The sequence below is a fragment of the Mytilus galloprovincialis genome, chromosome 2 (genome assembly GCF_965363235.1).
Source record: "Mytilus galloprovincialis chromosome 2, xbMytGall1.hap1.1, whole genome shotgun sequence".
Lineage (NCBI taxonomy): Eukaryota > Metazoa > Mollusca > Bivalvia > Mytilida > Mytilidae > Mytilus > Mytilus galloprovincialis.
Genome location: NC_134839.1, coordinates 26,278,829 through 26,304,623, shown reverse-complemented (window position 1 = coordinate 26,304,623; position 25,795 = coordinate 26,278,829). Strand labels below are relative to the sequence as shown.

The 25,795-nt window shown below is 31.1% G+C and overlaps 1 protein-coding gene across 1 annotated transcript; it reads left to right on the top strand.

Annotated features, from left to right (window-relative positions):
• Positions 1-1,052: 1,052 nt before the first annotated feature.
• On the top strand, positions 1,053-21,145 carry LOC143063252 (uncharacterized). The gene is made up of 13 exons (XM_076235284.1): positions 1,053-1,164; positions 1,857-1,909; positions 2,558-2,620; positions 3,454-3,544; positions 3,729-3,791; positions 4,638-4,790; positions 8,427-8,771; positions 9,177-9,329; positions 11,954-11,971; positions 14,975-15,007; positions 17,363-17,521; positions 18,227-18,248; positions 21,073-21,145. Exons 1-13 carry the CDS (start codon positions 1,122-1,124, stop codon positions 21,077-21,079), a joined length of 1,203 nt encoding a protein of 400 aa, XP_076091399.1. The 5' UTR covers positions 1,053-1,121; the 3' UTR covers positions 21,080-21,145.
• The last annotated feature ends 4,650 nt before the right edge of the window (positions 21,146-25,795 follow it).

Below are 25,795 nucleotides of genomic sequence, written 5' to 3'. Positions count from 1 at the left end.
TAAGGTTGGTAAACATGTCGGTGTTGTTTAATAGTTGTTTTATAAGTTTTAAAGAAACCAATTTAAAGATTTAAAAGATGTTTACCAAAGTAAATTTTATTCATAATCACACGCAAAATCGTGGTACGGTTTAAATAGATTATAGGCAAAGTTTGAAATAGTATTAAGGTAAATGATTTGAATAAAATTTTCTTGACTTATAAAATAGGTATTTAACTTTCAGTATAAATAACTTTTGAAAATACCATTCTTATTTTGATATTTGATTTAATATTAAAAGTAAAGAAATTAAGGGGAGATAACAGATGACACGACTGTTCATTTATGACGCGTATACTATTGTCGGGTTTTGTATTATTGTTCGATTTGTTTATATCGCGAATTATTTGATGTATAACTATGATAGAAAAGTAATGTAATCTGTATTATAACTGTTGTAAATATTATGATTAGACTGTGAACCAGATTAAAATGTAGTTAGCAGACTGGATTGTCTTTTAAGGTTCCGTTGTCATGCCGAGACCAAGCTAGTTCCCAAATAATGCAACATCAATGTGAGCAGTTCCCAGCAAAAAGAATTGATAAAACCATGAAAGAAAGACCACAACACAAATTTCAAAGTCGGGACCAAGTTCCCGCATAATATATACACACTCAGTGCATTCTGATGTAAACTGTTGTTACTGATTTATATTTATGTTTGTTTGTTTGTCTCTGCAGTTGCCAGTATATTTTTATTTCTACATAGGTCAGATACAAAGGCTATCAATTTGTATTGTTACATAGTACAGAGAATATGTAAGTAAGGGACGAAAATATTGCATATCAACAGGTACATACATCTACCTCGTAAAGGTTTATCGAGGGCACTTATTGTTTGGCAATTTCCTTCCAAATCCCGTCGAATTTATTTGACGTGACTTTGTAATCAGTAAAACGAGAGCCCAACTGGACTACGCTTGTCTTATTGACAAACGGGAGAAGTCTTGATTATTTACTAGTTATCAATTTGAATTCCTAAGTTACCCCTGTGGGGGTCAAGATAATATAAGTCACGTTTACATAAGAAATATTTCTATTTCTTATCTTAACATGACCTTAATGTATAATATAAATATAGAATGGCTAACTTTATAAGTTTTTATTTTATTCTTCTAATTTTTGGTAAGTTTTTAAAATTGTTATTTTAGTTATCCTTTTCAAGAAACTTTTTTCGTTAGAAAAGTTGTAAAACCTTGAAGCAATAGAATAAACGAACAACTTCAGTATAAATTTAGCCAAATATTAACTTAATATATATCGTTTCCTTATCAATAGATATAGTTCGTTATGTTTGTGTATCTTTGTAATTATGATAGGTTAGAAAAAATAAGTAATACGATACTATAGGATTGTCATTCACGTAACTATAATTTAGTCGTACGAAAACTTGACAATATTGCGTTTGGTGCATTTTTATATTGATTTATTGTTAACATGTAAGTTTTGTTATTCTTTACTGGCACTAACGAAATTACGGAATGTATGAATAGTAAACAAAACAAGTTTTGCAAGTAAATTTGCATATCTTCGGGGAGATGTTGTCCTTCACAATATGTACTTACTTTATTCGCAACAAAAACCAGTATTTTGTTCTGATACAGTTGGTAAAGGTTTGATTATGTAATCGATGTGTTGCACAGTTGTAACTCTTTAACAACAACCATTATCAATATTTGTATCAACCCAAATTTTCAAGACCTATGAAGGATATTCATTATAAAACCTGGGTGTAAAATACTATTTATCAAATTAATGCGTAGGTTAAAGTATTCTACAACAATATTTTTAAAAAATGCTCGATACTTGTATTTCAGTGCCAACGGTCATATCCTTCAATTGTTTCAAAGAACTATGTCGTGGGGCAGAGGTAAATTAACTTTTTCATATATGTATTGATACAATGATTCCAATATACATGCATAGAATTTGGTGTAGTTTCCACTGTATTCGTGATCAATTAGGATTAAATAATATTGTGGTTACAAATTTTTAAATGTTAATTTTAGTAAATGCTTTAGTTTAATTTCATGGTTTCCTATTTGTCCCTTTTACTCAGATTTGTTATATTTATTTTTAAAAAAAGCAAATAAGAAATTATGGTTTTAATCGAATTTGCCAGAATTCACACAGAGAGTAACGGTTTTGTAAGAGTATTTTCTACAGGATAATTGACCATGGTTCCTGCTGCTTCTAAGATATCATAGGTTCAATAAAATTGACAATGGAAATGAGGAATATGTAAAAGAGACAACAACCCGACCATAGAGCAGATAAGGCCACCAAAACCATTAACTTATATAACAATCGAAAAATAACTGAATAATTTTGATGTTTTATATTTATGCATTTTTCAAACATTGTTAATTTTGATGAATTTGAAACTTTTTCTGTTTTCAATTTCAATATAAACTTCGATCAACACGTACCCGGAGTTAACGATGGTGTGTGCGTGAGTATAGTTTTTTTACAGTAGTCTTTTATAAAATAATTTATAGCACATGTTGAAATGTTTTAGGTTTGCAAACTTGAGTTTAGAGATTCGTATATAGCAAACAGTAGTTGTGAGGAACCTCATCGTGTAAGTACTATATATAAAGCAAAATAGACTGTTTATTTCCCTGCAATATTGTAAATCCTTGATTCCATTCGTTTGACGCGGATTGCAAAAAAAAAATAATGGCTAATAAGATTTATTGCAGTTACTTGTCTCTGTCGTTAGTGTTCTTTGCAACAACTGGGTTAATAGAATTATTGCTATGATAATGTGTTTTAAAAAGGAATGACTTACCAAGTTATGGCAAAATATCATCTATCATTACTATCCCTAGAAATATGTACATTGTATAACTGTTTATATGGGTTATCTGGTTATTCCAAAAACTTAGTTTAGAAAGTTTTTAACAAAGAAGATGTGGTATGATTTTCCATTGAAACAACTTTCCCCAACCGACCAAATGGAAAGGATGTATATTACTTGCCACAATTTCGAATGCAATTTGTGGAAACTGAAGTGAAATGGTCTTTTTCCGGATAGTTTCTAGCATTTCATAATCCTTTCCATTTATCATTTAGATATAACGTTCTTAACCTTGAACTGCTAATATTGTTATAATATGGACTTATTATTTTTCAATGTATGTACAAATAAACATTACCCTGACTTACCGACAAGACAAAATTTTGGTAAGGAGTCGAAGGTCTAATGAAAGTATTTGTCACGTGACAGGCGATACATTAAATGAATTGGTTTACAACCGTTGATGGACAAACTTAACCTGAAGGTTTAACAAGTGATCAAGCGAAACTGAGTTGTATTTCAAAAACTTTAATTTGAAACGTTAATGTTGTTTTAACGAATAGAAAAAAATAAACCAGATAAAACGTTATCATCATGTTTCCTTATCATTTCAGCAAGGACATTCGGTTGATTCTAAATGTGGATTTTATTTCCCTACTAGTGGTAAATGTTTCTGTGAAGATCCAGCCTGTATGCAAAGGCTATGTAAGTGTTTATGGACATACTCAGACTGATGTTTATGTTTAGAATTTTCTTTTAAATCAATAAATGCGAATATGAAGATATGATTGACTTGATTTTACTCATATTCAGAAAGCACCAAATGTCATTCTCTTTAGTATTTACGTTTTGCATAATCTCAATTTTAATTTGTGTTTTGAATTTTTAGATTCCTTGACCACCACTCTTCGGACGAGCACTCCAACCACTGAATTAACAACAACTTTTTCAGGTAATATGAAAGAAGCTAAATAATTTCACAGGTGTCTTTTACTCAAACTCTTTAATAGATAAACCATTTTTCCTAGTGTTTTTACAAAATTTATTGAGTGAAAAACTCTAACATACTTTCAAAATGTTTTTTACCTCAATATTTTTATACCCTTTGCATTGGTATATTCAGATTTTAATGCACCGTAATAACTTATTATCATTCGAGCCTAATTATATCCAATTCCATATGCGAGCAAAAAATAAGGGAATGGTATGTTCTTTTTCTCGCCGACTTGTTCATTTATTCGTAGTATGCAGATTTTATGCTCGAGCACAAGGGGAAGAATGAAAAATAAGGATACAATAGTTCTTTAGTTTTATAAATATGTCTTCTCACTGAACAAATACAAATTTTATGACTATATTAATTGCATCTATCAAAAACTTGAAATATTGGATTGCACACATACAATTTTACATGAAGACTCGCATTCGTGGAAATCAAGACGGTTTCGCGCTAAACTACATAACGATTGAAGTTATTTTTTTTTTCATTGGAAATTTTCTGTTTTTATCAAGCAGCATATGTCTATAAAGTGTTCTTACATACTTCATTGCTTGCAGGATAAGACAAGGCAGGATACTTTTCCATTTTTAAATCTGTTGAATTTACAATCCCATTTACTTCTTTGTACGTTTTGAAAGCAACACAATATACTAGAAAATACATTTCTTGAAATTTTAATCCTTAAATTCAGCTGTCTTGGACTTTCTCATTTGCCATAAAAACTAATCTGAACACATTACACAGTACCTTGACTTCGTATATTGATTTTCAGTATTGTGGTTTTTTTTGTATTTTAAGAAAAGCCTACACAGCCAGTATGTGTTGACATTGATGTAAGATGTAACAGCAGTATTTACCAACAAATATTATGTGCTTCAAAGGATCCTTCAAGTATATCACTAGCCATTTCTAAATGTCCAAAAACCTGTAACCGTTGTGATGAATATTTTGGTAGGTAAATAACAAAACTAATTGAGAATTGGATGGTTTATTTTGTATGGTATGTTTTGGTTCTTTTTTTATTTTTTAATGTGTTTGTTTGATTATTGTTTTGTTATTGTTTCTAGGTGGTAAACTTGTAGACCAAAGCCCATTTAGTATATTAGCAGTTCCTTCGAAGAATGTGCTCGGGATAAAACAATAAAAGAATGTATCAATGTGGTGGGATTTCAAAGTAAAACAGGTGGAAGAGTGCGAAATACTTCAAGCTTCTTTGTGTTTTCTTCCATCAAATATACTCCTCCCATTTTCGTATCGTTGTTACTGTCATGCTTTCAATGATACATTTTGGCTGTAAACGTATAGTTTATCAATCAGGCAACTGTATAGAAACTATGGATGCAGCTTCCTTAGAATTGTTAGCTTTAACCGGTTTGGCATGACTTTGTGGGTTATTTTGGTTTTGCTGCTCATCAGCGTAATACTATTTTTGACTTCTCAATGGTTTGATCTACAGTGTACTTGATGAAGGTTGGTGTAGAAAACACTAATGCCAAACGTTTATATGACAAATCGAAGAATTTGCTTTTATTTTGTTTTAAACTTTGTGCAAAAAATTAATATGTCATGTGGAGTATTAACATTTCCTAAATGAAATAGAGAATGAAAATGGGGAATATGTCAAAGAGACAACCCGACCAAAGAGTGGATAAAAGCCGATTATGCTTATTTATCAAAGAAGATTCAGCATGTTTTTCTAAATACCCATTTGAATATGAAACAGTTCAAAAATAATTCAATGTTTTCCTTACTTTTTTTCGGCACAGCTAACTTTAGCTCCACAAACTGTCGTTGTTTTTACAACAAAAGGTAAAAATAAACTTAGTTCGTGTATTATTTTGTGTCATCGATCATGGATAACACATATCCTTTATTTTTCTAATTTAATTTGGTATTCAGTGAAGATATTTGCCACTTTTCTTCATCAGATTTAGACCGGTATATTCATGCAACAACCATTGCTGATTGAAATAAAGCGTAAAAATAATATATTAAATTTTATGTCAACAACAAAAAAATTATTAAAACACAGAGAAAATATATGTGCCTGTATGACAGTTGTTTTTTTCGCAGCAGTAAGGGCTTTTGAGGTTTTACGATTCCATTATATTTATGGGACGAAAGATACCAGAGCGACAGTCAAACTCATAAATTGAAAATAAACTGACAACGCCATGGCTAAAAATGAAAAGGACGAACAGACAAACAATAGTACACATGACACAACATATAAACATAAGGAATAAACAACACGAACCCCACCAAAAACTAGGGGTGATCTTATGTGCTCCGGATGGGTAAGCAGATCCTGATCCACATGTGGCATCCGTCGTGTTGCTTTTGAGATAACAAATCCGGTAAATAGTCTAATTCGGTAGGACACATTTATGAAAGGGAAGGGGGTTGTAGTTACGACGTAAGGAACATATCCGATACCATTGGTGAAACGGTTATTCCATAACGGTCAACCATATCGTGATGGCGTCCGTAAAATTGACGAAGAGATGATTTCAACTTCACTATTTGAAACTCTTGATTTAATAGCTTCCTTGTGAGTAACAACCCTCTATCAAGAAAATCATGATAGGAAATGCAAGCACGGGAATATCGTATCAATTGGGAGATATATGTGTTACAGGGAATTTGTAAAATCACTGGATTAATCAGTGATTGTGTAAAATCACGAACAGTTTCAGTGATTTTGTAAAATTGTTAGGGATTTTACAAAACCACTGAAAATAGAGCTAGGAATTTTGAAAATTCCTGATTACAATAAAGTATAACATACTATTAGAAATGTGTTTTTCTTAATATAAAAATAGACCAGATGAATGATCACTAATGATTTGGAAATATATTTGTTTAATAAACACTGTCAGCTAGAACTAGTGTATACTGATAATGACTAAAAGGCATATAAACGGATATTTAAACCTCTCTGAATTTGCTTATTTTTGCATGACAAGTTTGGGTGACATCACTACCACTATAAGCTAATGATAGGTGAATTTTCTTAACTATGCTGTACATGTCTTCAAGACATACATTATATGTTTAAAACAACTTCATCTGATGAATACCGTTTTTAACAATTTTTTGAAATCTCCACATTGAAGAACTTCATACCTTCATTTATCAACAAAATATTTACTTTATTTGGATTAAAAGAGTTGAGAAAGTTTAGAAACTTATTCAAAGTTATACCACTTTGTGATAGTATACATGTGTCTGATATATGACCAAAGTAGGTAAAACTTTGTTTATTTTTGCTTGGTTAGAACCTATTCATAATCATGCAAGTACAAAACAAAGTATTATTACCAATATTTTCTGTTGTCTTTTTTAATTATTTTTTGTGAATATAAATGTTATTTTGAAGGCAGCAAATTAATAATACAACACTAATTTGCTTTTTATACATCTATTTTCATGCAACAATAAGATGATCTTGCTGTGATATGCATGTAATATTTGCCACTGCATCACATACCCTATCCCACTCAATTTCTTATACCTTACATATGTTTTTTCTTCTCTAATGACAGCAATCAATCTAATGTTCCGTTTTTACATTTGATTTTAAAAATTTGATATAATTGGTTTTATTTTCTACAGTAATCATACAGAAAAACTATAATAAATAGTAACTTTCTTTCAAACAAGGTAGTGATAAGAGCTTGTTTTGTCTTCTTTCTGTGGCTCATTGACAAAATATTCCAAAATGTTTATCATATTTTCCCTGGTTTCATATGTTGCATTTGAATTTTACCTCAATTATTTGAAGTAACTTTTGTGTGTATGTTTGCTCTTGATTTCAAGACATTTGTGCCTTAGCCATTGTTCTACAGTATGTCCGTTGTTTTGTGCATGAAAATCGTTCACTTAATATTAAAATATATTTAATAATCTAGATTAACCGTAAACTTATTGAGTGTTACTGTTGTAGTCTTTTTTCATTTTTTTTAATAAAAATGTATGAATGTATTTTACAAATTCCCTGAATTTAATCAGTGAATCTGTAAAAAAGATCTTAATTATTTTAGGGATTTTGTAAAATCACTAGTCAAAATCTGGGAATTTATAAAATCACTAATCAGTTCAGTGATTTTACAAATTCCCTGTAGCATATACACCGTATGCAGGTGCTGCTGGAATGTTGCTACTTAAAAATGGAAAGTTCACAATTTGTCGTAAAGTTTTGTTTTCAATCGACCCTCATTGTCAATTTCTAAATGAAAGCCAAGATATGAGGCCAACTTAACTGTATCTGTTGTATCCTTAATCTCTAGTTCAATAGGATAGATGCGTTCGACATAGTCATCAAATTTTGAATTATTTAGTGAAAGAACATCATCCATATAGCGGAAAGTAAAGTTAAAGGATATTACTAACTTCTTATCTTTCTTCCTAAGAAGTTCCTGTATGAGGTTTGCTCGATTGCGACTGAATTTATGGTACTTGACCATACATCTGTATACTTTTTCATAGTATATATCAACATAATGTTTAAAATCAGAAATGTGAACGATAAAAATAAAAACAATAGATACCTGCGATGGATGTTTAAAATGAATTTGATTTTTTTAGAAATGCTTACTACGCCGGCTAAAACAGCTACAACTACTGCGACAACAACAAATTCACCAACCATCACAATGCCAACCACAGCAACTACAGCAACCAAAACGAGTTCACCGACGACAACAAATTTACCTCCGATTACAACTACTCCGACAACGACAACTACACCGACAACAACAACTACTCCTACGACAACTACTACTCCAACGCCGACGACAACAACTCCAACCACTACAACATCACCAACTTCAACTACTTCACCTACCACAACAACTTCCCCGACTACAACAACTACAATGACTAAAACAACTTTACCAACCCCTGCTTCAACAAAATTGTCAAATACTCAAGGTATTTATATATTAGAAAATTCAATGAACGAATCGTAAAATACGCAATGACAAAATAAAAAGGTATGACAATTGAATTTAGTTAAACGTTTAATAGAAAATGTGCACATCATTAATAAGCGTCATCATTTAACTGGAAAATTATTGTCCAAAACCTAATTTAAATAATAAATATTGAGTTCAAATGATGTTTGATGAACAGAAAATAAAGAATTCATAAAAAAAAATGGTTATTTATTATAACGTAGTTGACGTGTCTTCATTTCACCAAAGAAAGAATCAAAGAGATAATGCTTAACATCCTTGTAATTTGGTCTTTGTCCTTTTTGGCAACTATTTTCCATCTATCTCATTTTAAATAGATATAGGACATTAACATTTTTTTTAATTTTCTTTCATACTTCAGTAACAACAGCACAGCTTACATGTTCTGACCAGAGCGCCAAATGTATAGATCAGCTCTACACAAGTTTTCTTTGTGCAAACTCAGACCCTAAATCTTTAGAATATGCCATTGCTACATGTCCGAAGTCCTGTAATCGGTGTGTTGAATATTATGGTAAGTACTAAGGAATGCAATTATTGATACCATTAACAAGCTTGTGGAACACTTGATCTTGGATTTTACTAAAATGTCTTTTTAAAGACTTTCAGGTGCCACACTCAAACATTCTTAAATTGACTTTTTTGTAGGTCCATATAGTTATATATAAAGTCTCTAGATAGATATATATATAGATAGATATAATGATTTTAGCCCTATCTTATTAAAATGTGTAATCCGATGTAGAATGTCTAAACGTATATAAGAAAATTAATATTTGATGTGGTGGTATGATAAGTAACATTAATCCCCAAGCATAGCTGATGGAGGATAGAGGACACCAGTAGTAGGGGAAGTGGGGGTTCTGGCGACCTTTTGCTAATTTAAAACCTATGGGAGAGGATCCCTATGAGGATATTCAGTGAGGATACCCTCTGATGTAATCATTAATGTATTACGACACTTATTAATTAATTTCTTTAGATAAGGCCATTATAAAGTGTTACTTATTACGTTTTGTTTTTATTATGGATAAGTGAATATTCATTTTTTTCTCTTAATTTAATTGATGAAAATTCCCAATCTCTTAACTTCCATGCCGCATTAAGAAATTTACACAACTGTTTAGTTAGACTCTTTGAGCTAGCCTGTAAAAGATTTACAAGCTTTCTATTAGTTGGCCATGAACAATAAAATTATATATTATAGTATTATATATCTTAATATTTATGGGATGAAATGTTTTAAAGTATTTTATCTTGAATTTATAATATAATTGCTAAATCACTGAAAGCGTGCGTTAACTTGTCATTTTGGTAGATATTGTTTAATAGAAAAGTTTCCTCAGCTAGTTTTGAAAATTCTAGATTGTTTAAAATAGAATAAAGTTTCTTTTTCCGGGGGTTCTTTTTTTCAGCTAACAGAAAAACGTTGGACACAAGTGTGTTTGCAGACTTTAAAATATGATAAAAAAAACTTATTACAAGAAAATGATATTTTTTACCACAACGGTTGCCTGCATGATCATCCCCCCATGTTCTTAATCCAACCAGGTTATTGAGGTCAACAGAAAGTGTTGAAATGTCTTGTTTATCAGTTTGGTATTTTATAGTTTTAAATTGAATATGATCGAGGAAATAATAAAATAAGTTTTCAATTTATACTATATATTATATGATTAACGGAGGGATGATAGTTGGATATTAAACAAAATACAATTGTATTATAACAGTATGTATCATCGATCACATTAACATTAAGAACTTGATAAATCTCATATTTATTTATATGTTATACTATTAAATTCAACTAATATTATGATTTTCTTCTTTTAAAAGACTGCATAACGCGACAATGTTTATGATATTTTCAACATGCCGACGACTAATTTAAATCCGATTTTTGACAAGTCTAAACAAGATATTATATAGGACGACAAAGACAAGTTAACGCACGCTTTCGGTGATTTAGCAATTATATTATAAATTCACGATAAAATACTTTAAAACATTTCATTTCATAAATATTAAGATATATAATACTCTAATATATAATATTATTGTTCATGGCCAACTAATAGAAAGCTAGTATTTCTTTCACAGGCTAGCTCAAAGAGTCTAACTAAACAGTTGTGTAAATTTCTTAATACGGCATGAAAGTTAAGATCACAAATAATCATTGCATAGCAGTTGTAATTATGTGCTTATTATGACCATATGGTGTTGTTCTCTGTTTGTTTACTGTCATTATTGTAATTGTATATTATGGTATTTTGCTATAGCATTTTGTTTGCCTCTGCAATAAAATATATTCATTCAATACTAATTAGTGCCAATAATATAACGATTTAATTATTTCAAAAGACCGACGCGATTTTTCAATATGGCGGATTTATTGACCCTTATCAACATGTTAAAGATCATTACGTACAATAATGGAAAAGTTTAAACACCCTTTTAATATTGATTTAATAATCAATAATGAATAAATATTTTGTAATACCAGAGATATATTCTGTTAATTCACACTTAGATGGGGGTTACCTGTGTATCTGTTAATAGATTGGGAATTTTCATCAATTAAATTTAGAGAAAAAAATGTATATTCACTTATCCATAATAAAAACAAAACGTAATTAGTAACACTTTATAATGACCTTATCTAAAGAAATTAATTAATAAGTGTCGTAATTCTTAATGATTACGTCAGAGGGTATTTTCACTGGGTATCCTCATGGGTATCCTCTCCAATAGGTTTAACATTAGCAAAAGGTCGCCAGAACCCCCACTTCCCCTACTACTGACACCATAAACTTGCAACTATACATCATGTAATGTGTTACAACCTACGATTAATCAGACATAGAAAGAAAGAACTCGACTAAAAAAACTGTATCTGTAAAAAAAAACTTGTTAGTCGAATGGTCTAGTGCGCCGGATAAAGTGCATGCGCTGTTCTCATGGTGTCGCGAATCATGGGTTCGAATCCTACTAAAGAAAGAACAAGAATGTGCAGATCTATCATTGTTGAACTAAATTTTATAAAAATAGGATATAAATTGTTTGATTAGTCAGTTTAAATTATATATCAACACATGAAATAAAATGGACACTTTAAATTTAAATACAATTTTTTTTCAGCTTTTTTACAAGCTAAAAGTAAGTATTGCAATACCTTTTTTTTATAATTATATGCATATTGTTTTTGTAACTGCTTTAACCGTAAAATAGAGTAATAATGGGATCTTTCACCCTAAAATTCGATTCTTTATTTTACATTGATAAATAACGAAGAAGATAACAACATGTACAAAAAAGAAGATGTGGTATGATTGCCAATGAGACAACTATCCACAAAAGACCAAAATGACACAGACATTAACAACTATAGGTCACCGTACGGCCTTCAAAAATGAGCAAAGCCCATACCGCATAGTCAGCTATAATAGGCCCCGATAAGACAATGTAAAACAATTCAAACGAGAAAATTAACGGCCTTATTTATGTAAGAAAATGAACGAAAAACAAATATTTAACACATAAACAAACGACAACCACTGAATTACAGGCTCATGACTTGGGACAGGCACATACATAAATAATGTGGCGGGGTTAAACATGTTAGCGGGATCCCAACCCTCTCCCTAACCTGGGACAGTGGTATAACAGTAAAACATAAGAACGAACTATAAAAATCAGTTGAAAAAGGCTTAACTCATCAGATGGACAAAAATACAAGTGGACTTGGCCGGGTACTTATACATCCCGACACAAAAAAACACAATGAACAGATCTGAGAGTACTCGCAGTTATCCGTTATCTGACAGCTAGTTCAAAGCCACTAACAACTAATAAAAAAATCATGCATCTAAGACTAAACTATCAATCCGTACACATCCAACATCCAATGGATTTAGTGTAAAGACGTCATAAACAGAGAAAAACATGACCTTGTGCAATGCCAAGTTACAGGTATCCACAGATTGCAGATCCATGAATATGTATATGTATGTAACATACTAGTAATATTTAGTTAGCTTTTAATTTACTGATAACAAAATCAATATTTATACCAATAAAAACAATATTCAATGTTCTTATTACAGTGTGGAATAGGTAACCTTTTAGAATATCTGTATATCTGTTTTATCTTCCAAAGGATATATGAACGGCGCTTTTCATATTATTTTTATTTCTATAAGATATATTTTATTCATGGATTCAGGTCCTCCTAGTCTCATTATATAAATACTGTAGTACATAGGAAAATTGGAGAGGACATGCACAGTCCAGTGGTGAAGGAAAAAGAGCGCAAAAATCACGAAATTAAAATTTAAACCAAAGGTTAAAATCATGATTGACGACACGAACTACAATTGAATATGAATACTCGGCACAGTTAATGGCCATCGTTAAAGTTGATTTTTTTATGACCCCGCAACGAAGTTGTTGGTGCCATATAGTTTTATCCTTGTCCGTCATTCCGCCATTCCGTCATTCCGCAACAAACCATTATACGGAGTTTTATTCTAAACTCCTTCAGATATTGGGCTGTTTTTTTTTGTATGTAAGTTAACCATGATAAGTTACAGATCAAGTTTAAGTTTCGTTCCGTTCCGCTAATTTTTGCCGAAATTACGGGCTATGGACTTTGATAAATTGTTGAAAATCACAGTTATACAGACTTTTTTTTCTAAACACCTTTATATATTGGGCTGATGTTTGATATATGAGTTAACCACGATGAGATACAGGTCAAGTTTAAGTTAAGTTCCGCTCCGCTGATTTTTGCCAAAATTAAGAGTTTACGACTTTGAAAATTGTTAAAAATCACAGTTATAAAGACTTTTTTCTATACGCCTTCAGATTTTGAGCTGATTTTTGAAATGTGAGACTACCATCATGTTTGTGTCCACATGTGTTATTTAAATTGCAGATTTTTCTACTTTTTGAGACGGGGTCATTCGTGTCGTTTTGACACATCTAGTTTCAAAATGAAATAATTACGTGTTTAATGTAAAATGGTCGAGCGAATACATTTTTGTTTTATCTTAACTCTTGAACTTTTACAGCTCTTTGTAAGAACCAGGCAGATTGCGATACATGATGGTTTCAGATTTTATCTATAATTGGCCTAGTAGAAGCATTTAATGAATACTGCTAAAAAAATAATTTTAAGTGGGAAAATATGAGTGGTTGCCATGGTAACGGACACTCTATTTTTTGGTTGTTAAGCGTGGTAAAATCTTTCAAAATTCAGTTAAATCACCACAATTCAGAGCCTAATTATGAATAGAATCATGCATTTTTCATTAATGTTCATATGTAACATTGATACAACTTGGTTTAAGCTTCATTTTAGTGAAGATAGCATGTCAACCAAATTTGTAAATTCTTTGAAAAATTTTGCGAAAAAATGCATATTTTCAACTTTTCTGAAATTGGGATTTTTGCGAAATTATCAAATTTTCTCTGGTGTTTTTTCAGAAAAGTGCAAATGTGTACAGAATAGTTAGCACTGAAGTTATGAAGTTTGGATGCTACTTTACCAAATTAAATTGAAAAATGCGTTGGATGTTTTTTAGTTTTATCACCATAGCAACCGATTCTTTCCTTTGAAACGGAGTTTTTATTTGCAGAATATTGCAGTTAAAGAGCTTAAATGCTAACTATTCTGTACACATTTGCACTTTTCTGAAAAACACCAGAGAAAATTTGATAATTTCGCAAAAATCCCAATTTCAGAAAAGTTGAAAATATGCATTTTTTCGCAAACTATTTAAAAAAATATACAAATTTGGTTGACATGCCATCTTCACTAATAATGAAGCGTAAACCAAATTGTATCAATGTTACATATAAACATTAATGAAAAATGCATGATTCTATTCATAAGCAGGCTCTGAATTGTGGTGATTTAGCTGATTTTTAAAAGATTTTACCACGCTTAACAACCAAATAATAGTGTGTCCGTTACCATGACAACCACTCATATTTTCCCACTCAAAGTTTTTTAGCAGTATTCATTTATTGCTTCTATTATGCCAATTATAGATAAAAGAAAAAACCTTTTCCTTATCACGTCCATAGGAATGATCATTGTTTTAACAATTTTCAAACATTTTTTTAAAAGTTTCCTGAACTCTTATTATTTTATTTCAGCAACAACACCAGTACCTCTAACAACGACAACAGGTAATTATACAATTATTCAAAAAATTAATTGCGTTGCAAATATTACCACAATCCTATTCAATTAATAATTTGGTCACAGGAAAAAAACCACACCTGACACCTCTGACCATTTTTGTTAATGGAAGCCAACAGGGGATGAATTGTATGCTAGATCTGAAAGTTAGAAATTATGATCAGTTTGTTTTTCATTAATGAAAACTACAGTTTAAACAGATCAAGTTGATGTTGTGACACGTTCTTTTATATCAACAAGCTGAGAATAAAATCCAATATTTTTGTTCTGCTAGTGCTAAACCACTTAATGCATTGCCAAGAAGAAAAATCAGGAGATTGACAAAGCTTTTTAAAAATTTCCAAAAAAAAAAAGAAAAAAAAACATCTTTACAAAATAATTGTGTTTCTTTCAAGTACAGATGTACTAAATTGTCTATTCTTCTTACTAGCACATTTGGTACAATTAAAAACCTGATAATAAATTGTTCAAATAAGGCCTTCGAAAATAGTGGAATAAATTACTTTTGGAGTGTCAAGAACTCGTTGGAAGTACTTGATAAATTGCATGCTTATATTGGTCATTTTGAATCTGTTCAAAGTTTTGATTTTTCTACCCTGTATACCACATTGCCTCACATTTTCATTAAGAAAAAATTCACACACCTAATTAAATGGGCATTCAAAAAATCAGAATGTGAATATATATGTTCAAACTCTTTTAGGTCATTTTTTAGTAGCAATAACAAAAAAAACTATGTTAATTGGACATGCTTTGATACTATATATGCCCTTGAATTTTTACTAGATAACATTTTTGTTCGCTTTGGGGATTCCGTATATCGTCAGATTATCGGAATTCCAATGGGGACTAACTGTGCACCACTTATTGCGGACCTGTTTTTGTATTGTTATGAGTTACAATTTATGACAAAAATAAGCAAAGACCCATCGAAACAACATCTGATAAACAAATTTAATAATACTTTTATATATATATTTGGATGATATTTTGGCTCTCAATAATGACGACTTCAGTATGTATATTAATGAAATTTATCCTGTTGAACTTACTTTAAATAAAGCTAATACTAACAATGACCACTGCCCTTTTCTCGATCTTGATATCTATATCACTAATGGAAAGCTGAATACTAAAATTTATGATAAAAGGGATGATTTTTCATTTCCTATCGTTAATTATCCGTTTTTAGATGGTGACGTTCCCTTGTCACCATCTTACGGTGTTTATATATCTCAACTTGTACGATTCGCTCGTGTATGTAATAATGTTTTAGATTTTAACGAGAGAAATTTATGTATTACTGAAAAATTATTACACCAGGGTTTTCGATATCACAAACTAGTCAAAACATTTACTAAATTTTATCATCGGTATAAAGACATCATTCGTAAATATAGCTCAACATGCAGACTTCTAATACGTTCAGGTATTTCACATCCAATTTTTTATGGAAATATTCTTTATAAAGCACAAAGGTGTCAGTATTCACCTCAGAAACTTACAAAACCTTTGAATAGACTTATTAAGAAGGGATATAATTACGATACTGTTGTCAAGTCATTAAAGATTGCATATTTTGGCGTTAATATTGAGTCACTGATAAGGTCTTTGCATCGGAACTAAACACATTTATTCTAAACACAGTTGTTGGCATGACACGGGTTATGTTCTTCTCATATATGTTATGATGGTATGATACTATACTAAACCCCTAACGGGAAGGATTGTGCCTGATGTTCATATGATGAAATCATAATCTTTCAGTCAGTTTAATTGAAGTCTGGAGCTGGCATGTCAGTTAACTGCTAGTAGTCTGTTGTTATTTATGTATTATTGTCATTTTCTTTATTTTCTTTGGTTACATCTTATGACATCAGACTCGGACTTCTATTGAACTGAATTTTAATGTGCGTATTGTTATGCGTTTACTTTTCTACATTGGTTAGAGGTATAGGGGGAGGGTTGAGATCTCACAAACATGTTTAACCCCGCCGCATTTTTGCGCCTGTCCCAAGTCAGGAGCCTCTGGCCTTTGTTAATCTTGTATTATTTTAATTTTAGTTTCTTGTGTACAATTTGGAAATTAGTATGGCGTTCATTATCACTGGACTAGTATATATTTGTTTAGGGGCCAGCTGAGGGACGCCTCCAGGTGCGGGAATTTCTCGCTACATTGAAGACCTGTTGGTGACCCTCTGCTGTTGTTTTTTATTTGGTCGGGTTGTTGTCTCTTTGACACATTCCCCATTTCCATTCTCAATTTTATTGGTTGAGTGATATATATTGTTTGTCGTTTTGTGTATAATACTTGTTGAATTAATGTACCTTTTGTAATACAGTTGCCGGCACAACAACACAACTACAGTGCATAGATCGTGAACCGAAGTGCAGTGATACATTTTATCAGTCGATCCTTTGTAAAGCGACAGACAAGGTTCAAAAAGAGTATGCCTTGCAGACATGTCCTAAGGCTTGTAACTTATGCGATGAGCTACTAGGTACGTTTTATATCAAAAGTTATTCAATTGACAAATGCATAATTTTATCTAATGGCCTGTATTTTAGTGATTGTCTGTTGTTATTGTCTGTCATATTTGTTTAATTGGCTATCGTTATCACAAAAAAAGCTCTGTCCTGTACCAAGTCAGAAATATGACAGTCGTTATCAAATAGTCCGTTCTTATGAATGTTGACGCTTGTTTTTGTTGCTAGTCTGTGTTGCTGTCGTTTTCCTTTTACAGTTGATATGTTTCCCTCGGTTTTGGTTTGTAACCCATATACTACTGATGCCTTTTTGGGGGTTTTTACTTCTATATTGTTTAACATTTTTTTTATGTCGAGCGTATTCTATCTTGACATACGGTATGGATTCAAATCATTGCTGAAGGCCGTGCGATAACCTATAGTTGCTTACTTGTACGTAACATGTACTCTTGTAGATAGATATCTAATTGGCAATATTATTAAATTTTCTTATTCCTTTAAAGCAGAACATATAAGAAAACAATAAGATATTGAGATATGACGATATTACAACGATACATTTTTGAAAATTAACCAAACGTGATTTCGGAAAAATATTTCAAAAAAGTCAAAAGATATATTGGTAGTTTTCTAAAAAAAATCAAACTCGCAGTTTTCAACAAAGTTAAGAATTCATTAAATAACGTTTAATTATTTACCAGAAACTTTATCTTTTGCAGGATCAATAGGTCCAGCTTTTGGGTAAGTGTATGTCGGATTGTATAAATTATTCGGATTAAGTTATAGATAATGCATATTTTAAGGATTTTCTTGTCGTAGAACACACCGAGGGGTGTCAGGATTGATCAAATGAAATACCGACCGTAGGGAGGTCTTTCTTTGAGCAATCCTGACACCCCGAGGTGTGTTCTACGACAAGAAAAACCTTAAAATATGCATTATCTGACTTATATACCGTCAAAAAAATATTATTTTTTATAAAGATTTGCAAAATTTAGTATCCTATTTTACCGACAACACTAAAGTGGGATATTCCTTTCTAATGCGTTCATGTTTTAATACGCCCTACGGCTCATTTAGAATGTGAAATAAAACTCACTAATGAATCTAGATATAAACCTTTTAAAAAATATTATCCATACACAATAAAAATATTACTGTAACTGCATGAAGTAAAACACAAATGTATTGTTACCATCCGATAACAGTGTATGACAAATACAAGACACATAGTAAGTAATTTATTGTACCACTTAGTTTATGGAAAAGGGGGAGGGGTATGTTTTTTTTCCTATTTGTAATGTCATTTCTATCGCGGAAAAGTGGTTATTTTTTTAACAATTCTAATTGAATCGAATGAAAAATTCAGAAAGATTGTCTTTTGAAAAGCAATAAATTTTATTAACAGATAATCAGGATATAATTATATACCCTCCGCACCCGACCCTTTTCTGAGTTACGTTAATGTTATTCAATAGAATATAAGATTATCTTATTAGTTGATCATTTGATAGAGTAAAAGGTATACATAAATTTTAAAAAGTTAAGAACTGACACGAAGACGAACATAAATACATGTAGGTCACAGTATAATTTCCTATTCAGCGTTTATCGTCCTGAACATACATGAAATATTTTCCACTGGACGTTGAGCAAGCAACCAAAAATCAATCAACCTATTCAGTGTGACTCAATAAGATTTTCAAAATCTAACACATGAATATGTTAAATTTGGCTTTTTATTTATGAAAGTCTATATTAAAATTCATCTCACATATATGATAATGTTTCTTTATTGTAGCGATAAATTAACAAAACTTCACGTTATTTGTTTCTAAAATTAAAATGCGGGCAATGAAGGTTTCTTAAGGAATAACAGTACTGTAGTTGATGAGTTGCCACCGTCAAATCAAAATTGACTGTGGCAACTCTTCAACTACAGTACTGTTATTCCGATTCTAATGCATTTCCAAAAGAACTAATACGATAAAACTTGAAAAAATGTCTAAATTTGACAAATAAAAAAAAATCCGCGAAACTTCATGAATGATTTTAGCGCAAAAGACGTCATGGGTAAACGTGACGTCATACAAATATAAACTTACAAACTGGAGGTTATTACGTTACTTGTACGCTTCAAATTCGGATAAAATAACTTTAAAACGGCGAATTCGAGGTAGGTGTTGTTTTATTTTGGATGATATAGTAGTAATCGAACATTTGTTGATTCAATCATTTCAAAATGGTTGTCCCTCCTTAGTTACGCCTGGTCAACTGTGGATTTGACGGCAACTTTTAGCCAATGAAAAAAATTGTTACACACAAATTGCATTAGAATTTTACATCTATCATCGATTGAACTATATAAAATAAATTTCCAAATCGGCAACAAAAAACTATCAGACGAATAAAATTTTGAAGTAAATTATAGATTGCATTTTTATCAAGGAAATTAATGACCTCACACAGGTCATTATTTTATGCCTTTGAGCATATTTCATTGAAACATGGTATCGTCGTGGTTGATTCTGAAAAAGAATGACCTGTGGTTCTGAAAGAAAATAACTCCATATAGGTATATAATAAGGAATATAAGAAACTATAACAAAAATTAACTACTTCTGTAACAACGTTATAATAGATTAACTTTTATTATGAAAACATAAAAAAATAAATACTGACTTATGACAAATTTACAATCTTTAAAAAGAAAAGACCGTACAGAGTCGTGAATAATATATATGGTTAGATATTAATGAGTTTCCTGATAAATTATTTGTAACAATTCTAGACTGAAAAATACAGTTTTAAGATACATTTATCTTTTCTGTTACTGGATTAGAATAACAGTGTTTATCCTGTTTTCAACTGTGGTCGAAACAATCCACTAAAAAATATGAGATCAAAAGAGAATGTAACTTCGGGTTGAAAAAGATTTATATTATACAAATCTTTTATTTAAAAAAAAATATGATAATCAGTTTTCAGTGCAACTTATGGAATAAAGGCAAGAGTAGTATACCGCTGTTCAATTTAATACTTACTGAATGGAAACTAATGAAACCTAAGACATTTGTAAATGAATATCTGATCTGTTAGTACCATTTCTAAAAACCTGCAAAACAAACACTCGTATAAAACCTACAACATAAAACAGGTTTTGCTGAAATTAAATTTTCAACTTTTAGAAGTAAAATTTTAACCTACTACTTTCATATGTTTCAAACATTTTCACTTTTTAGCTTTTGATAAAATTCGATTACGACAAATATTATGGTCATAAAAATATTGCTTACTGCCAAGAGTTTAAGTAAATATTATATCTCGTATTATCTCGTCCAAAATTTTCAAAAACTTTGTCTTATTTTAAAATTGATAACCCATTGCTTACTCTACACGTCTATTTATGTGCATAGCGATCGTTTTGTTATTACTTAAATTTATGCATATAACGATATCAAAAATGATTTTAAAAAAACGTTTATGGATCGTGGGGAATGAAAATTAACATAATAATGTTTTGCCACGAAAGAAAATAATTTCTTACTATTTTTCTTCTTTTCAGGCGTTAATCTAAACAGGAGTGGTGCTTGTATGTTCGTGTTCGTTGTCTGAATAAATGGTGTTGTGTCAGTTAAGTGTGCATATTTTATTAGTTATAAAAGACCAAACAAACACTTCAAAAGTCCAAGAGTCTGAAAAACCTATTTTTCTCTGAACTTGTGTTAATTTTTTACTTCACTTCTCTTTTTGTCTGATTTTGTTGAAAAAACCTTTGCAAAATTTCAACAATAAATACTTGATTTTATTCAACATATGTCTTGACAGAATTCGTATTGTCATGAAACTTTCTAGACAATCTGAAAAATGGTTTAACTAGTCTAGACCAACTCTATAATCTTAAGTTTTTCTCGATAAGTGGATTAGCGATAAAGGGCCCCAAAATTACGAGTGTAAAACCATTCAAACAGGAAAATCAACGGACTCATCTATATATAACAAGAAACGAAAATCACTTATGGACCACGTCAACCACTGAGCAATAGGTTCCTGACTTAGGACAGGTGCAAATTTAAAAATGCAACTATTTTAAACGTTTATACAGGCACCAACCTACATCCTTTCCTGAAATTATAGTGTAACATCACAACATAGAAAGGCACCCTATAAAGTATGAAACGGCTTTACTCAATCAAAAGAAATATAAATACAAACAAGTGAACATACACTAAACGAATAAATTTTATCTATGAAACAATGTAAATACAAAATTAACAAAAAAAAAGAGAGTGAGATGTCAAACAAAATAAGAAGACAATTATTACCTTAGACAAAATGCTGTTAACAAAACCGTACAAAGGTAATCAAATGGCAAACTAAAATGATAAAACACATCAAAAAGAATGAACGACAACTGTCATTAAACAGAGAACAGTGCTACTAACAGTAGAACGACTATTTGTTAACGAGGAAATAAAAGCGACACATTATTTAAATTCAAGGTACAAAAAGTACTTCTCACAACAAGAAGATAGTTAGATATCCACAGCTGAGAGATGAATTCACACCAATAAAAAACAACATCCTTAAGAGGTTTCATGAAGTTTCATCATAAACATAACTGTAACTCGAAATATTGATATTTCTAGTAGTTTGTGTACCTCCAATTTACTGGGGGGACAAGGGGTAATTAACCGACATACTTATTTTGTATATCAAATAACAGTAAAGTTGAGATGCAAAAACCTGACTATTATTACGAGTTGAAAAAAATATCTGGTCACTGATTTTCAATGTTATAATAATATGACCGCAAAATAGGCTGCTGATGGTAGTACCATTATAGACAGTGTATATGCTATATCGGTTGTCGAAGAACTTATATTAGGCAACAAGTCAGTTATAAACAATGTAAAGAGTACCGATATATATTTGATTTTTTTTACTAATGGAGCATATCAGTTTCGATTCTCGCCATAAAAAATCATTCATATTGCACCCAACCGGATCTTCTCATCCTTTTGTGGCAACTGAAATAATCCCGATGGTTTACGATGTTTATATTGCTAAGTATTGAGTATTCTATGTTTTATGTTGTAGACCTATTAGTCTTTTAGTAACGGTGATGTTCGGGTTATTTTGCCATGGCATTGTTATATGTCTCCCCTGATATAAAATAAATAGGATAATTTGTCATTGTTTGAACATTATTTTTTAACAGAATATTCGCTCAACCTCAATTGAGTTATCACGCTGAAAGTAAGAAATAATTTCGTAAAAGATGACAACACACATCATGGCAAATAGAGGTATATATGAAAATATATGCAACATTCCCGCATAAATCTAAACAGACAATACTTTAGAGGCAAAAGTTGTTTACCTCTATTCATAACTCGTTAATCCATCTAGAGTATACTAAAGCTGAGGGAATCTATATTAAGGAAAATTGACAGCTGAGCCTACATCACCTTCTTCGCAAATCAATTATCAGTCAAAATAATATCTTGTCAGTTGAGAAACAGACACGGTCTGCTTAAAGTGGGCTAAATAAATCCGTCAAACAAACGGCGTTCGTACATGAGTGAGCAGTACACGGAGAAAGCTATCAACTACGGAGTACATTGAAACAATATAATGGAGTACACGAAATATGCCATCAGACTGTAAATGGAGCATGTGTTACACCGACATGGATAACAAGGCTGACTTTTTCAAATATTACGTTTATTAAGTACATGTGTGCCATGAATAATATCGATAGTATCACCAGACCAGTAGTCAGGACTTCGGTGTTTACATGAAAAACAATTCAATGGTAATTTCATAAATTTCCTGTTAACAAAACTAAATCTACGAAAAACTTAGGCTATTCTTATCCCAGACATAGACAAACATAGCCGTTTTTGGCACAACATTTTGGAATTTGGGTCCTCAATGCTCTTCACCTTTGTACTTGTTTCGCTTTACAATTATTTTGATCTGAGAATCACTGATTAGTATTGTGTAGACGAAACGCGCGTCTGGCGTATTAAATTATAATCCTGGTACCTTTGATAAAAGAGGGACGAAAGATACCAAAGGGACAGTCAAACTCATAAATCTAAAACAAACCGACAACGCCATGGCTAAAAATAAAAAAGACAAACAGAAAAACAACAGCACACACGACACAACATAGAAAACTAAAGAATAAACAACACGAACCCCATTCATCTTGTTACCCAGTGGGTCGATGCCACCTTGGAGGACGTTTTGCCCTCGATTGTACCAACAGCCCAGTAGTTAGGATTTTGGTGTCAATATGAATATCAATTATTTGGTCAGTGTTATAAATTGCCTGTTTACAAAACTTTGAAATTTTCGAAAAACTAAGTATTTTTTTTTTATCCCAGGCATATATTACCTTAGTCGTATTTGGCACAACTTTTCGGAATTTTGGGTTGTCAATGCTCTTCAACTTTGTACCCGTTTGGTTTTATAACTATTTTGATGTGAAGTCAGTGATGAGTCTTATTATAATCTTAATACATTTAATCACTTTTTATTCCATTTCAATGATTCCATACAGTTTCAAGGAAAATTAAGATGACATTTAAGATAATCTTCTTTTATATATTGTCCAGTTATGTACACTTGTTTGAATTTTTTCTAAAGTCTTTTGAACGAGATTTTCTCCAACGCAGCAGTAACAATTCTTTTTGTGCAATGCAGTATAGTATCACGTTCAAATTTATGTCGACATTAGTTGATAAGACAAACATAAATATTTCTGAGTGTGTGAATTTCGTTTTCTTAATGTTAACAAAATCTTAGTCGCTATCATATTAATTATTCAGTTATAACTTCAATCTGTACATAACTTTAAAGAAACAAAAAGTTAAAATTAAAATAACAAAAAAATATTAAAATATATTACATGTATTCAGAAATATTCAAATAATTAATTTTAAGCTGTCAAAAAGTTTATTCACAAAAATCCCGAACTCCGAAGAAAATTCAAATCGGAAAGTTCCTATTCCAATGGCAAAATCAAACGCTAAAACACATCAATTGAATGGATTTCAACTAACATATGTCTGACTTGGAACAGGTATTTTCTTATGTAGAAAATAGTGGATTAAACTTGGTTTTATAGCTGGCTAAACCTCTCATTTGTATGACAGTCGCATACAATTTAAATATATTTTCAACGATGTAAAATTAAAAAATAGACGTAATAGGTAAAAATGTAAAAAAAAAAATGGGTACAGCAGTCAGCGTTGTGTTATAGTCTTAATCACTATAAAAACAAAAAGTATACAACAAAGAAACACAAAAAGGCATATAGACAAAGCACATTGGCAATATTGAAAGAAAAAAAATATCAAACACTTACCACAGCCTAATAACACAATGACGGGATGTGTAAATACAGAGTCACGTCATATTTAACAAAGAAATACAAAAAGGCATATAGACAAAGCGCATTAACAAAAATGAAAGACAAGAATACCAACAGGTGATCATTTGTATATTTTGAATTGACAAATTGAAATTAACATCATTATTATCATTGTTCGTCAAAAGATGAATCAATCGCTTCGACTACTTCAGTAGATGCTGTAAAACGTTTGATATATACGTTTATCATATACTTAGACTAAATAACATATAAATTTTACCGTATGATAATAGCCTTAAATTGACGTAAATTCCATATTTTTCGAATTGGTGCTTAGCGGGCTGATATGAAAAGTTTATCACATGCTTTGTTTGTTATCACATGCCTTTCCCTAACGTTATCACATGGCATTCCGGTAATACTCGGCCAATTCCGGAAAATACACCTCAACATTATTTAGAAAGTGTCTTTAAAAAGTTGACTTTTCCAAACAATGATCATTCTGTATATTGTTAAATTATTTTTTTGTCGATTCGTCCATATTAAAATGTTGTTTTTTTTCTCTCTCTCTCTGTTGAGGCATATGATAGAAAGGTAACAATTTTTGTGTCCGACGGCCGTGAACTTTTTCACTCTTTAAACTTCGGGAACCACGTAAAAGGATCAATAAATGAATCTGTTATTTTTCTCTACTGTTGAAGCATATGATAAAAAGATCATAACATGTCATTTTTCATATCGCATGAATTATCAGCCCTCGGTCAATATCAGCCCTCGAGCCATGCGGCTCTTGGGCTGATATTGAACCTAGGGCTGATAATACATGCGATATGAAAAATGCCATGTAATAATCTGATATTAAATATAGTTTTTAAGATTCAAAGTTCAGGGTCAATATTGAAAA